Source organism: Pipistrellus kuhlii, unplaced genomic scaffold (genome assembly GCF_014108245.1).
Source record: "Pipistrellus kuhlii isolate mPipKuh1 unplaced genomic scaffold, mPipKuh1.p scaffold_m20_p_3, whole genome shotgun sequence".
In the NCBI taxonomy this organism is placed as follows: domain Eukaryota; kingdom Metazoa; phylum Chordata; class Mammalia; order Chiroptera; family Vespertilionidae; genus Pipistrellus; species Pipistrellus kuhlii.
In genome coordinates this window covers 151,503,705-151,519,805 of record NW_023425529.1, presented here as the reverse complement: position 1 = coordinate 151,519,805, position 16,101 = coordinate 151,503,705, and the positions used below count along the sequence as shown (strand labels likewise).

Here is a 16,101-nt window from a genome sequence, read left to right as displayed (position 1 = left end):
GAACTAGATAAGGATTATAGTTGTACAACACTGTAAATGTACTAAATTGTACACTTTAAAATGGTTAATTTAAAATTATGTAAATTCTTACCTCAATTTTTAAAAAATGGCTCAAAGGGGTATAGTAAGCTATGAAGGAACCTTTTTCACAATGGTCCAGACGAGAGATGACCATTTGGGTGGTGGCAGTGGAGATGAAGTGAAAGGGGCAGATTCAATAGTATTTTTGGAGGCAGACTCAACAAATCTTAAAAACAGAATATATATGGTAACTAGCGGTCCGGTGCATGACATTCACATACTGGGGGGCTCCTCAGCCCGGTCTGAGCTCTCTCGTAGTGCAGAACCCCTTGGGGATGTCCACCTGCTGAGGAGCAGGCCTAAGTTGGCAGGTGGACATCCCCTGAGGGGTCCTTAGCGCTGCCATGAGCCTGGCTTCTGGCTGAGTGGCATTCCCCCTGCGGAGCTCACTGACCACGCCTGCATTGAGTGTCTGGCACCTGGTGGTCAGTGCATGTCATAGCAACCAGTTGTTCCACTCTTTAGTCGATTTGCATATTAGTGTTTTATTAAAAATAATATTTATGCAGGTGGCATGTAACATGGGAGGCCATGAGGGAGGTGAGGCAGGCAGCAGGCAGCCAATTGGATGGGTACTCTAAAAGCTCAAACCTAAATCGAGGAGAGTGGGCATGGTAAACAGAATAATGGTTCCCCAAAGATGGCCATGCCCTAACTCCCAGAACCCGTGAATACGTTAGGTTGCATGGCAAAGTGGAATTAAACTTGCAGATCAAATTAGGGTTGCTAATCAGCTGCCCTTTGGATAGGGAGATTAGCCTGGATTATTTGGGTAGCCTCAATATAATCACAAATGTTCTCATAAGTGGGAGAGGGAGGCAGAAGACCAAAAAGATGGCAGCAGGAAAAGAATTTGACTGGCTTTGCTGGTTTTGGAGGCGGAGAAAAGAGCCATGAGCCAAAGAATGTGGACAGCCTCTGAAGCTGGAAAAGCAAGGAAATGGATTCTCCTGTGGAGCCTCCAAAAAGGAACACAGCCCGGCCAACACCTAGTTTCAGCCCATTGAGACCTGCTTCAGACTCCTGACTTCCAGAAGTGTCAGATAATAAATTGGTATTGACATAAACCTCTGGTTTGTGGCAATCTGTTATAGCAGCAGGAGAAAACTAATACCATGGGGAAGCGTTGACAACTAAAGGGGAAACTACACAGGCCTGGCCACAGATGGGGTGGGGGTGGGAAAGAGACGAAGGCATTAAAGTCAACTCGGACTTCTGGTCCTCCATCACCTTAATGAAGGAAAGGTGGCAATAGCCACTAGGAGGCTTGGGGTTTCAGAGGAAAAGGGAGAGAGGGCTGCTGTTTGAGAGGACCGGGGAAGGATGGCTTCCAGGAGTAAGTAGCATTTGCAAGGAGCCCTGATGAATTGGCGGAACCTGGAGGATAAGGTGGGAGAAAGAGTGAGAGCAAATTAGAAGGGGAGAGGGCTGAGAGGGTACAAGGAACAGTGAGTATTCTGGTTGAATGGTGCAAGGTGAACAGCACTGGGAGAGATGCTGAAAAGGTGGGCAATAGATGAGAAGGCCTGTGCGTAATACCCCGAGGGATCAAGACTTCATACAGCCGAAACCAGTTTGGCTCAGTGGATTGAGTGTCGGTCTGCGGACTGAAAGGTCCCAGGTTCGATTCCGGTCAAGGGCATGTACATTGGTTGTGGTCATATCCCCAGTAGGGGGTGAGCAAGAGGCAGCTGGTCGATGTTTCTCTCTCATCGATGTTTCTAACTCTCTATTCCTCTCTGTAAAAAATCAATAAAATATATATTTAAAAAAAAAAAAGACTTCATACAGCAGACAACTGGAGGACAGCAGGGAATTTGCACTGGGTAAGAGTCTGGATAACAAGATTGGAGTCCACTTTAGCAAGCTTAGAGTCGGTAAGAAGTGATGAGTGTGTGGGTAGCATTGGGGGTGGGGGTAGATTCTAAGGGTATGACTCTCTCCAGTCTCAGGCATGTCACCAGGTCACCTGGTAAACCCTGACTACTCTACAGCACCAGGAAGACACTGATGATCCAAATTCACAGCCCGGCCCCTTGTCCAGAGCTTGGGGGTGGAGAAACATCACGAGTCTCTCTATGTCCACATTTGCTTCCCTGGTAGAGGAGAAATTCTCTTTACTCGCCCGACTCCTCTGTGGGTAAGGCATGTACAGAAAGCGTTCGTTAAAACGTACTATATTCAAGTGGGGATACACATGACATTACCACATGCTGATTTCCTCACATTCAGGGGCTCACTAGGCAGGCGAACTGCTAACCACGGGCCCTCAGAGCACTGGCCTCCAAGCACTGGGCATCTGTGGGTCAACATGAGAGCACTAGGAGGACAGGAGAAACACAGGCTGCCTCCTGCATTGGGTGTTTGAACAGAGCACCTGGCATCAGCCCCTGCTGCATGACAGAGGCACCTCTGACCTGGAGGGCCTAACGGGTGAGGAAGCATAACACACAGACAAAAACACCTCCCCGGTGGCAGGAGGAGTTCGAATTAACTGAGTGCAAACTGCACCCATAAGTTTGGGGGGAGGCAGAGCTATTATCTTCATTCTCTGGTCAAATTGAGCTGAAATGGACCAAAATAATTCAAAGCTCAAAAAGCCATGTTTGGTGTTTCTGAATTCTCCAAATTCCTTTCAGATTATGGAATGTCAACTGGGAGGAGGCATCTAGTCCACCCTCCTTGTTTTCACTGTGAGAAAGATGAAGCTCAATTTATATAGACAAGGCCCTCGAACAAGGTCAAGGCCAGCACTGGACTAGCATCCCCCTGTATTTATCTAAGATCTTCCTGCTTATACCAGAGAATTAGTAACTTGATTTTGTGAATGGTTTCTTCTTTTGAAATTTATAAGAAAAACCTGAATAGCACCATAGGGATATTAAACCAATTCTGATTTTTAGGATCTTTAATAAGTTTCTATTTTAATCTGTACTAAAAGCATTTCCTAAAGGCAGAAATCATACTCATTGGTATAATTTAAAGATGTTATCGCCATTTCAAAGACACCCATTTTCAATTCTAAACCTTAGCATCATGTTTCTGAGCCATAGAGTGGAAACTATCCAAATGTCCACTGATGGATGAGGGCGGATGGGGTACAAACAGAGAATAAAATATTATTCAGTCTTTAAGAGTAAGGAAATTTGGACACATACAACAACATGAATAAACCTTGAGGGCATTATGCTAAAGAAATAAGCCAGACACATGCCGAAACCGGTTTGGCTCAGTGAATAGAGCCGGCCTGGGACTGACAGATCCCTTGGTTGAGAGCACATCCCCAGCGAGCGTGTGCAAGAGGCGGCTGATAGATGATTCTCTCTCATCAACGATGTTTCTAGCTCTCTATCCCTCTCTCTCTTCCTCTCTGTAAAAAATCAATAAAAAATATTTTTTTAAAAAAAGAAATAAGCCAGACACAAAAGACAAATATCGCATGATTCCAGTTATATGAGAATCTAGAATAGTTGAATTCACAGAGACAGAAAGGAGAACAGTAGTTATTGGGGCTGAGGGGAGGAGACAATGGGGAGTTATTCAATGGGTACAGAGTTTCAGTTTTCGATGATGAAAAAGTTCTGGAGGTGAATGGTGGTGATGGTTGTACAACAATTAAACCAACTTAATGCCACTGAACTGTAGACTTAAAAATGGTTAAACTGATGAAAGTATGTTATGTATATTTTACTACGATGAAAAGGGTACTAATCCCTCCCAAAACTATCTTAAATACTTCATTTCCTAAATTTTCTCTGTGTGTGTGTGTGTGTGTGTGTGTGTGTTTTCATTCAGCAAATCTATACTTGAGGCTTACTATGTAACAGATAGTATGGTATAAAGGAATAAAGGTTGGGTTAAACTGGCCAAGTCCCTGCTCTCATGAACATTTGGGAGGTGGGGGTAGGGTACAGGCAGACAATAAACAGAGAAATGTACAATGTCAGGTGGATGTGAGTGCAATGGAAAAATCATTAGGCAGAGTGAGGGAGAAGAGAGTGCAGAGGCTGATGGGGGGAGGGGTGCTACGATTACAGGGTGGTTGGGAAAGAATCTTCCCATGAGTAACACCTGAGCAAAGACTTGAAGTGGCAGAGTGCTGCAGGCAGAGGGCACAGCTCTGTAAGGAAGGGGTAACGGGATGAAGGAGGTAATAGGAGGCACAGAGCATAGAGCCACTTCTTGCTTCTTATAAACTTTTCAAAGGATAGTCGGTTAATACAGAAGTATCTCCTCTACCATCTATGTGTCTTTCATTTGTTGTAAAAATGATCAGGAAAACCAACTCTCCAACCTTATTCTAATAGGCATGTTTGAAAGGAGACAATTTACATCTCCCATGGCTGCTAATTTACATCTTCCATTGCTAGAGCGCCCTCCAGTGTCTCTGTATGAAAATAGCACTAGGCTTGAATTTCCCCACCCCCCACTTCATTTTTTTTTTTTTAATTTGGCCAAAAAAATAAAGTGGGCATATCATCCCTCTCACAAAAAAATACTGAGACTAATTAAGAAGACAATACAAGTGCAAGTGTTTTAAAATAATCCTGCACAGCCTGTAAAGTGGTACAATGTATATATGTTCAATGATGTTTTTAAATGACCATATAAACTTTAAAAAGGTTAAAAGAGAGGCCCTTATTTTGATAATATACAATTTTTCGGCATTGTAGAACTTTCAATTAACAGCAAACACCACCTACCACTAAACTGTAACCCAAATTTTACTGGGGGTGGCAAGTAGAAAAAAAAAATTTTTTTTAAGTGTTGTCTTAAAATTTTTAATATCCTGCAAATACCACGCACTGGAGTGACTATCTTCTCAGTCAGAATATAGTGCAGAGAAACTGTTAAGACAGTCTTGCCCATACTAAGCATCCTTGTGAAATAGAATCCTTGCTTCTCATGGAAATTGGTTTTGTTCCTTTTTATGAAATCTGGCATCTTTGTTAATACAAAAGCCTAGCTAAGAGGAAGATGCTACATGTGGTGTAATTCCAAAGAGAACTCGCAGGACGGGTAAAACTTCATGGCCGTACGGAAACACCTTGTAGCTCGGTCAGTGTGACAGCCGAGGCCATAGACGGTAAAACCACCAGTGGCTGACAGCCGGGGAGGGATTCTTTCCAGTCCCGGAGCTGCCTGCTGTGTAACCAACAAAACATTCTGCTTCCTGTACCATGCTTCCTGGCACCTGGGTCTGCTGTGCCAAGGAAAATGGGCAAATAAGCCTTCACACAACATACTGGAATCCAGGTATCTAGCTCCTGAATTTCTGGAGGGTGATTTGACAACAAGCATCAAAACTCTTTGGTCTAGCAAGTTCACATGTAGAAATTTATCTCCAAGGATATAAGTAAGGGTAGCCAAGTTTGGGTATAGGGACACTTATCTCTGTATTTCTAAGAAAGAAAACTTGGAAATAGACCACATGAACAACTGTGGTTATATACATACAAATATAAGTATGTATGAGAGTTGGGGAACAATAGTGAACATCAGTGCTCCAAGGTCAGGTGAACATTCTAAACTTTAACCAAAACATAAAAGCAAAGCAACTGCTCAGCCAGCATGGCTCAGTGGTTGAGCGTCAGTCTATCTATGAACCAGAAGGTCACAGTTCAATTCCCTGTCAGGGCACATGCCCGACTTTCGGGCTCGATCCCCAGTGTGGGGCGTGCAGGAGGCAGCCAATCAGTGATTCTCTCTCATCATTGATGTTTCTATCTCTCTCCCTTCCTCTCTGAAATCAGTAAAAATATATAGTAAAAAATCACGATACCAAAAAAAAAAAAAAAAAAAACAAAACATTTACAAACTAAAACCCATTCTTTGTTTTTAAATTGAATTTACTGGGGTGACATTGGTTTGCAAAACCATACAGTGTTCAAGTGTGTAGCTCAATAAAACATCATCTGCACACTGCAACAGGTGCGCAAAGCAAAGTCTCTTTCCTGGCCCCTCCCCACTTTGCCCACCTCCACCTACTCCCCACCCACTTTTCCTCTGGCTATCACCACACGGTTGTCCATTTTTATGTGTTTGTGTGTGTGTGTAAGTGTTTTGCTTAATCCCTTCATTTTTCAAACCCATTCTTTTTTTAAAATATATATATTTTATTTATTTGTTACAGAGAGGAAGAGAGAGGAATAGAGAGCTAGAAACATCAATGAGAGAGGAACATTGACCAGCTGGGGATGTGCCCACAACCAAGGTACATGCCCTTGACCAGAATCGAACTCAGAACCTCTCAGTCTGCAGGCCGACGCTCTATCCACCGAGCCAAACCGGTTTAGACTCAAACCCATTCTTGATCAAAACTCTAAGCTGGGATGACTTTAGCAAAATTGCAGAGAAAGGACCTTCAAAAAATCCTACCCTCCATAAAAATAAAAAAAATATTTACCAACATTGTCAGAATCAACTTTTTTTCAGAACTCTAGAAATTAACCAGTCTTACAGCAATCTGGAAGCATTTACTGACATGGATGAACAGGAAACTATGTAGGTTTTTTTTATCTTACCCTATGCCTTCTCTCCCCAATTTGATGGTAGCCTTGAAAATCAACAGCCACGATCACCTGAAAACCAGCCGCCTGGCAGCCAGGGCAGGATCAGAGCTCTTTCAAAGCCCCATTCCCAGAGAACTGTCACTATTGGACCTGCCTGGCGGGTCCCTGGAAAACCCCACTTGCAAAATTGACTTGACTTGGAGCTCAAAAAGTGAAAATAGCATTTTCTCTGAGGGCGTTTGTTGAAAACAATCAGAAGCAATTATCTAACATCACAGCTACCTGAGATGGTGGTTAACAATTGGTGCAAAAACAGACTAACCAAAACGCTTACTAGGAAAAGCTGGAGAATGAGATATCCTTAGTAAATTTAAAAGGACATGCACAATTATAGGGCTGCTCCTAGCAGACTCACTTTAAAAGAAACGCTAAGGGAAATTCTTCAGACTGAAAATAAGTGATCCCATAATTCAAATTCACACACACACACACACACACACACACACACACACAGAGAGAGCAATGGTATAGGCAATATGTAATTATAAAACACAGTATAAGTGCATATTTTTGTTCCTTCCTTCTTTTGCCTAATTTATAAAAACAAAGGTATAAAAGAATACTGTATGAACTGTATTGTTAGGCCTTTAACATACAGAAATGTAATATATTTGCCAATAATAACACAAAGGAGTTGGGTGGGAGCAAAGACGTACTGGACTACAGAAATGGCACCAGATGGCAACTCAAATCCACAAGAACAAATGAACAGAACCAGAAATAGTGAGAAGATTATAACAAATATACTGTAAAGTGGATATATATATATATATATATATATTTATATATAGTATGTGTATATGTATACTTCCATCTCCTTTCTTACGTTTCTTTAAAAGAGATAAAATTATATAAGTAATATCTACAACAATTATTACCAAGTTTACAAATATATATAAATATAATGTATATAGCAATAATGCCCCAAAAAAAAGAAAGGGGGATAAAACTATATAGAAGTAACATTTCTCTATCTTCTAGAATGAAGTGTAAATCAAAAGTAGGTTCCAATAAATTAAGATATATTGTATATGGTAATGTACAAACAATGAAATATAATCCAGTCATAAAAAGTACTGAAGTTCTGATACATGCTACAACATGGATGAATCTTAAACACATTATGCTAAGTAAACTAAGCTAGAAACGAAAGGGCAAATATTATATAATTCCACTTATATGAAATATCTAGAAAAGACAGAGTCAGAGAGAAGGGAATAGATTAGAGATTACCAGGCACTAAGGAAGGAGGAGTTATTGCTTTCTGGATACAGAGTTTCTGTTTAACTTGACAAAAAAAAATTGGAAATACAGAGTGACAATGGTTACACAAGAATATGAAATTAGCCGAGACCGGTCTGGCTCAATGGATAAAGCATCGGATTGGAGACTGAAGGGTCCCGGGTTCGATTCCAGGGGCATGTACCTTGATTGCGGGCATATCCCCAGTAGGGGGTGTGCATGAGGCAGCTGATCGATGACTCTCTCTCATCGATGTTTCTAACTCTCTGTCTCTCCCTTCCTCTCTGTATAAAATCAATAAAATATATTTTTAAAAAAAGAATATGAAATTAATAATGCCACTAAGTTGTACACTGAAAATGGTTAAAATGGCAAGGCTATGTCTATTTTACCACAATTTTAAAAAATGTATATGGTAAGCCCCCCAAAATGTATATGGTTATTTAAAAAAACACCAATCCCCCCTCTCTTTCTATCTCTCTCCCCCCTTCCTCTCTGAAATCAATTAAAAATTTTTTAAATAAAAATAATTATACACATAAACAAGGGGATTTATTCCATGTATACAAGACTGGTTCAACATTCAAAAGTCATTAGTATAAATCTGCCACATCAACAAACCACAAAACAAAAATTATATGATCATATCAATTGATGCAGAAAAAGAACTTAACAAAATCCAACACCCCTTCATGACAAAACACACACACACACACACACACACACACACAAAACAAACAACTGTTAGCAAACTAGATTTAAAAAAATCTACATCACAGCTAAGTCAGATTTACTGGTGGGAAACAGAATGCTTTCCCTAAATTGGGAAGGAGGGAGTAATGTCCCCTCTTATCACTTCTAGTTAGCATCATACTGAAACCACCATCTATATATATAAAAGGCTAAGCAACCATCCAACCGTCCAGGAGGTATAACATGCACTGACCACCAGGGGGCAGATGCTCCACGCAGGATAGTGGTGGTTCTTGGGTGATGCATCCGGGAACCAGAGAGGAGGGCGCCAGGTCCTTCATAGGGCCGTGTGATTTCACCTTCAGCCGTGGGTTATGTTGTTGGTGGGGCACTGTCAGCCCCAATCTGGTTTACTGCACGCTTGTGTTTGTGTTCCACACCCTGTATCACAGCAACTTTGCAGAGTGCCCTCTTACACTCCGGGACCTCTCGGAGGGTGTCAGAGAGCTAGTGTCAACAATCCCCACAAGTCAGGCCAAGTGACCCCACCTGTCAGAGGGACCCCGCTCACTCTGCAGATGCCCGTCGAGCCAAGGCGCTGTCCCAGGTGCAGCAGGCTGGGGAGGGACCATGGGAGGTCGGCTCCAGGGCGTGTCTGGCCTGTCTCGCCCAGTTCCACCCCTCGGCACCTTCTAATTAATTCCCTTTCAAAGTGCATGAATCCGTGCACAAGGCCACTAGTCTAAATGCAATCAGAAAATAAAAGAAATACAAAGTATACACATTGGGAAGAAAAAGTAAAACTGTCTTTAGCCGAGACCAGTTTGGCTCAATGGATAGAGCATCGGCTTGGGGACTGAAGGGTCCCGGGTTCGATACCGGTCAAGGGCATGTACCTTGGTTGCGGGCATATCCCCAGTAGTGGGTGTGCTAGAGGCAGCTGATCGATGACTCTCTCTCATCGATGTTTCTAACTATCTCTCTCCCTTCCTCTCTGCACAAAATCAATAAAATATATTTTTTAAAAAAAACTGTCTTTGTTTGCAAATGACATGTCTAACAAAAAATAATTAACAAAAAATAATTCATGAAATTAATAAGTGATTATGGCAAACTTATAGGACACAAATTAATACTTAAAAAGTCTATTGCTTTCCTATATACCCATGGTCGGCAAACTGCAGCTCGCGAGCCACATGCGGCTCTTTGGCCCCTTGAGTGTGGCTCTTTCACAAAATACCACAGACTGGGCGAGTCTATTTTGAAGAAGTGGCCTTAGAAGAAGTTTAAGTTTAAAAAATTTGGCTCTCAAAAGAAATTTCAATCATTGTACTGTTGATATTTGGCTCTGTTGACTAATGAGTTTGCTGACCACTGCTATATACCATCAATGAACAATTGAAGTTTGAAATTTAACACACAATATCATTTACAATAACACCCTCAAATATGAAATAATTAGGCATATATCTAACAAAACATGTACAAAATATATGTGCAGAGAGGTATTCAACTCTGATAAAAGAAATTAACATTTCAATAAATGGAGAGACAGTTCCTGTTCAAGGATTGGAAGACTCAGTATGTTAGGCTGTCAATTATTCCCAACCTAATCTATGGATTCAATGCAATCCCAAACACATCTCAGCAAGCTATTCTGTGGATATCAACAAACTGACTATAAAGTTTATGTTGAAAGGAAAAGATTCAGAATAGCCAATATAATACAAAAGAGGACTTACGTTGGAAGTCTGACACCACCTAACGTCAAGACTTAATATAAAGCTACAGTAATAAAAGCAGCATGATATTGACAATAGGTATATAGGTCAATATAACAGAACAGAGAGGCCAGAAATAGACACACACAAATATAGTCAACTGATCTTTGACAAAGGGACAAAGGCAATTTAGTGGAGAAAGGATAGTGTGGGGATTTTTCAACAAATGGGCTGGAACAATTGGATCAATATGCAAAAAAGTGAATTATACAAACCTTACACCTATTATAGAAATTAACTCTAAATGGTCCATAAACCTAAGTATAAACACGGTACTGTAAAATTTCTAAAAGGGAATGTAGGAGAAAATCTACTGTAACCTTGGATTTGGGAATGAGTTTTTAAATATAACACCCAGAGCAAGATCCATGAAAGAAAAAAACTGATATGACTGATGGTTAAAAAAGAAAAACTTCTGCCGAAACCGGTTTGGCTCAGTGGTAGAGCATCGGTCTGTTTTCTGAAAGGTCCCGGGTTCGATTCCAGTCAAGGGCATGTACCTTGGTTGCCGGCACATCCCCAGTAGTGGGTGTGTAAGAGACAGCTGGTCGATGTTTCTCTCTCATCGACATTTCTAACTCTCTCTCTCCCTTCCTCCTCTCTGTAAAATATCAATAAAAAATAAAAAATAAAAAAATAAAAAACTTCTGCTATTTGAAAAGGACCATTAAGAAAATGAAAAGATAAACTACAAACTAGAAAAAAAATATTTGCAATATATATATCTAATAAAGGACTTATATCTACAATATGAAAACAATACTTAAAACTCAACAATAAGAAAAGAACCCAATTAAGAAATGGGAAGATCTGAATAGACACCTCACCAAAAATATACAGATAATGCTCAACATCAGACAATTTCAAGTTAAAACAAATTAACATATTAAAACAGTAACATATATATTAGAATGGCTAATTTTTTTTAACTGACAATACTAATTGCTGACAAGAATATGGAGTAACAGAAACAGGACCATCCTAGTTGGAATGCCACATGGGATAGCCACTTTGGAAGACCGCTTGGTACTCCCTACAAAACTAAATATAGTCTTCCCATACATTCATACTTCCAGGTGTTTATGCAATTGGTTTGAAATTTATAATCAAAACCTGTACACAAATATAGCAGCTTTATTCATAATCAATAAAAACTAGAAGTAACCAAAATGTCCTTCAATAGGTACATCTATACAATGGAATATTATTCAGCAATAAAAGAAAATGAGTTATCAGGGCACATAAAAGACATGGAGAGTCCTTAATACCTATAGCTAAGTGAAGGGATGCAATCTAACAGGGCAAAACTACAGGGTGGGCAAAAGTGGGTGTACAGTTGTAATACAATAATTAATAAATTATTAATTCAATACAAGAATAAACTGTGTTTTGTATACTCACAACTGTACCTACTCTTGCCAACCCCTGTATAAAAAGAGTAAACTGACCAGTGCTTGCCAGGAGTTTGAAGTGGGGGAAGGGGGTGAATGCATAAGCGAAGCACAGATGAATTTTTAGGAAAGTAAAACTATTCTGTATGATGCTGTTATGGTAAGTACATGAAATTATGCATTTGCCATTACCCAAAGAACTTTATAGCAAGAAGAGTGAGCCTTAATACATGCAATTTTTAAAAAATCATTTGGGAGGTAGGGGGATCTCAGGAAATAATGCAGACCCTGACAAGAGAATCTAACTGTAGTACAAAGATATGAAACAACTTCATTGAAGGGGATGGGAGAAAAAGGTGCTAGCCTAACTGACTTTGGAAATGAGCAGAACCTGAAGGACTACCGGGAAAGGACCTGCTCATAAGCACTGTACTGTAGTTGATAAAGTTGTTTTTTTTTTATTGTCTAAAGTTTTACATTTGTCTTATTTTCCCCCAATTGACTCTTCCCCTCTCCCCCACAGTTGATAAAGTTTTTGCCCCCATGAAGTATGGTCTAACAATTTAGATACCGCTATATGAATATGCTGAAATTAACCAATTAAGTAACTAGATGGCTATGGTGGAGTCCAGGATTCTCACTGCTTGGAGTGAAATTTTACAAATAAGCAAGGGAGAAGTCTAGAATGAGCCATACAGTAATGAATTAGAAGTGGAGGCTACAGGTGTCTAAAAAAAAAAAAAAAAAAAAAAAAAATTCTACACACTTTAACACCCGATAGCTCAATTTTGAAAATGAAGTGTATTTTAATAAACTGCCTTTATAATTATTCAAAGTGCATATGTATATATTTTTGGGACACCCTATATATGAATTCATGTTTAGACTAATGTAGCTACAGATGGTTATATATAGAAATATTTGTAGATGTGTGTATATGCATGGACTGTTATTCACACACACACATGTATTTCTTTGCTCTATCAGCTAAGGGGGTGTTAATGGAAACGTTACCCCTAATAAAAGTTATGGTCCCCCAACTTGAGGGCAGAGTACATAAACGGAGCAGCGGCCACAGAGAGCAGCAGGGCTGGAGGCAGGCTGGGCAGGGACGCCTCAAACAGCACTGCAACAGGGGCAAACGTTGGAGGGTTGGGAAGAGGAGTCAGCAGTGGTGCTGATGCTCTAAAAACCGGAGGAAAAAAGCCAGCAAAAGCATACAGTGCTCTTCACCTCCATCATGTAAATGAACTTGGGGTAGAAATGAAAACTTCCTCTAAGCTAAGGTGACCAGGTGTCTCGCTTTTCAACTATTTGTCCCGCGTCCTGCGGCGTTTTAAAAAAAGTCCCGATTTTTGGAAAGATTCTTTTTAAAACGCCCCCGGGACTCGGGACACATTGTTAAAAAGCGGGACTGTCCCGCCAAAAGCGGGACGTCTGGTCACCTTACTCTAAGCAGGCTTTCCTAAGTTCATGTGGCGCCTTTACCTCTCCCATCCCCGGGTGTTCTGAACACACCAGGACGGGAGGATTTACCTCAGGGTGTAGCCTCTGGAAAGCAGCCTGCATGGAAGCCTGCAGCCCGGGCCGCGGTCGGGTGTGCAGGTGTGTAGAGAATGAGCCAGGGCTAATGGAGGCGAAGAGCACGGTACGCTGAGCACCGAGCACCTTAGAAGGCGGTGACTGCGTGTGGTCACTGGACCCACTGTTGAACAGGCACATTTTCGTAGGCCTGAAAAGAGACTTTCTGGAAGGGTCTGCATGTACACCTCAATGACTCCTCTGGTTCCAGGGCCGATCCCCTGAGGCGGGGCCCTGTGCCCGGCCTGGGTGTAGGAAATGGGAAGGCGGGATGCATTCACCTGGTCGGTCTTGGCATGGGACACTGGTGAGGCAGGAAGCAGGGAGCAAGCAAATGTAAGGCGTTCTGGAACCACGGACTTGGTTTCTGAACCAAACTCCGAGCCTCAGTTTCCCCACCTTTATAAACAAGTCCCTGGACTTCTTCCCCTGGCGGTCAAAGAGGCAAATGAGATAAGGTGTATTCAGGCAAGTGGTAGGCCAACGGTTCCCAAAGTGTGGTCCGAGGACACCTGAGGGGGTTCCGGAGGCCCTACTCTCTGAAAGGGTCTAGGAGGGCTTCCCTTTTCCAACAAGTATCCGCATCTGTGTGAGATCGAAATCTCCTTGTCAATTTCCCCCAGGACAGCTGATAGGAGAATTGTCCTTTATTAAAACCAGAGGTTTTCAAAACTATAAAGCCATGCCACTCTTCTTACTTCATATAGTTATTTATACATTAAAGATGTCATTGGCGTTAAAAGGCAATGGGTTTGTTATTTTTAAGTAAGTATTTTTAAAGTGCTTTGATTCCTCATACAGTAAAAATCGAGATACAAGCAAAAGCTCTTAGAGGTCCTCGATCACTTTTCACGTGTAGCGGGGTCCTCAGACCGAGCAGTTTGGGAACCGCCTGCGGCACCCAAGAGGGAAGGTGCTCCCGTTCCTTAGGTGAGCAGAGGAGGTGACGCCGGGCCCCTGGATGGGACCTCTGCGTCCCGTTAGACAGGAGGCTGGCCCGTTCTCCGGGGCTGACAGACCGAATGTCCGCACCCCCGGTCCGGGTCTGCACCCACGTCCCACCAGGAGGCGCGAGCAGGGGGCGACCTTGGCAGGCAGAGGTCGGCCGGCGCACGGGGGCGCACAGCACTGCAGCCCCGCAGGGGTTCCTACCGGGACTCGGGAAAACCCACGGTGCCGCGGGCTGAGCCGGGCAGAGCGGCGGGGGAAGGGGACCTGCACTCACAGCCTGGGCAGCGCCGCCGCCGCTCCGCGCGCCGCCCTCCGCAGCAGACGTAGCGCCATCTTCCCCACGCATGCGCCGCGCCCCGCCTGCCCGTCCCCCTGCGCCACGCCCCCTGCGCCACGCCCCCTGCGCCACGCCCCTTATTCTCCGCTGCGTGGCCACGCCCCTCAACACCACTTCCCTGGCGGGTCTCAGGCCCTGTTTCCGTGTAGAGGGGTCTGCAGGCCCCGCCCAGCCCCTGCAAGCCACGCCCACCCCGCTGCGCACCTGCCCTGCGCACCTGCCCTCCGCACCTGCCCTGATCAGAACTTCCCAGGCTGAGCTGCTGGGGAGCTCCTTCCTGGGCAGATTTTCTGCAGACTGAATCCAACTCTCCCCGTGCTTGTGGGGGTTTCAATACGGCTGTTGACACGCCTTGCATTTTCTAGCCTGTACAGGACACATTTTCTTGAAATGTGTTGTTGTTGTTGTGAAAAATCCTGCCTTAAAAAGTTTGTGAGCTCCCTAAACAGTTTGGCTCAGTGGATAGAGGGTCGGCCTGCGGACTGAAAGGTCCCAGGTTTGATTCTGGGCAAGGGCATGTACATTGGTTGCGGGCACATCCCCGGTAGGGGGTGTGCAGGAGGCAGCTGGTCGATGTTTCTCTCTCATTTCTAGCTCTCTATCCCTCTTCCTACTTCTCTGTAAAAAATCAATAAAAAAAATATGTATTTTTTAAAAAGTTCGTGAGTGTCACCTGGTGCATGCCTTGGTGAACAATCCATTATGGGAAGTATATGCTTGTAATAGGCAGCTGTCTGAGCCAGAAACATAACCTTCCCCTGAAACTCTGGCCAGTCTTTCAGCAAACAGCTCCTCCGGCTTCATATTCGGGAAACTGCTAAGGGATTAAAACAGAGTTTACTAGTTGTGTGACTGGGAAAGTTACTTAAGCTCTCAGTGCTTTAGTTTCCTCCTCTAAAAGATAAGACTATAAATGGTACTTACCTCTGAGGGTTGTTATAAGTATATATTGAGTTAATTAATAAGCTTAGAGCGTTCTGGAGCTAGGGATCCACATGTTCCAAGGCCCTGATGTGGGAGGGGGCTTAGTGCACTTAATGAAGGCGGGGAGAGTGAAACAAGACTGGAAAGACGGGCAGGTATCAGATCAGGGTTGTAGTAAAGAATTTAGGTTTTACTATAAATGCTTCCCGTAGGAAACCACTAAAAGTTTTAAGAAGGGAATTGATGGTGATGATAATAATGAGAAGTAATTAACCCTATTGATCACTAGCTCTGGGCCAACCATTCTCTCTCATCACTGATGTTTCTCTCGCTCTCTCCCTTCCTCTCTGAAATCAATAAAGAAATATATTTTTTAAAAAGCCGAAACCGGTTTGGCTTAGTGGTAAAGCGTCAGTGTGCAGACTGAAAGGTCCCAGGTTTGATTCCGGTCAAGCGCATGTACATTGGTTGCGGGCACATCCCCGGTAGGGTGTGTGCAAGAGGCAGCTGGTCAATGTTTCTCTCTCATCGATGTTTCTAGCTCTCTA

At 42.8% G+C, this 16,101-nt stretch overlaps 1 protein-coding gene across 5 annotated transcripts in view; it reads right to left on the bottom strand.

Moving 5' to 3' along the window:
* CLYBL (citramalyl-CoA lyase) overlaps nucleotides 1-14,656 on the bottom strand; it is a 218,964-nt gene extending 204,308 nt beyond the window's left edge. For all 5 annotated transcript variants that reach the window (XM_036454691.2, XM_045588764.1, XM_036454690.2 and 2 more), the window contains exon 1: nucleotides 14,567-14,656. In XM_036454691.2, coding sequence (XP_036310584.1) covers nucleotides 14,567-14,625 — 59 coding nt within the window. In that variant the 5' untranslated portion in view covers nucleotides 14,626-14,656. The remainder of the gene's footprint in view (nucleotides 1-14,566) is intronic.
* Nucleotides 14,657-16,101: the final 1,445 nt, after the last annotated feature.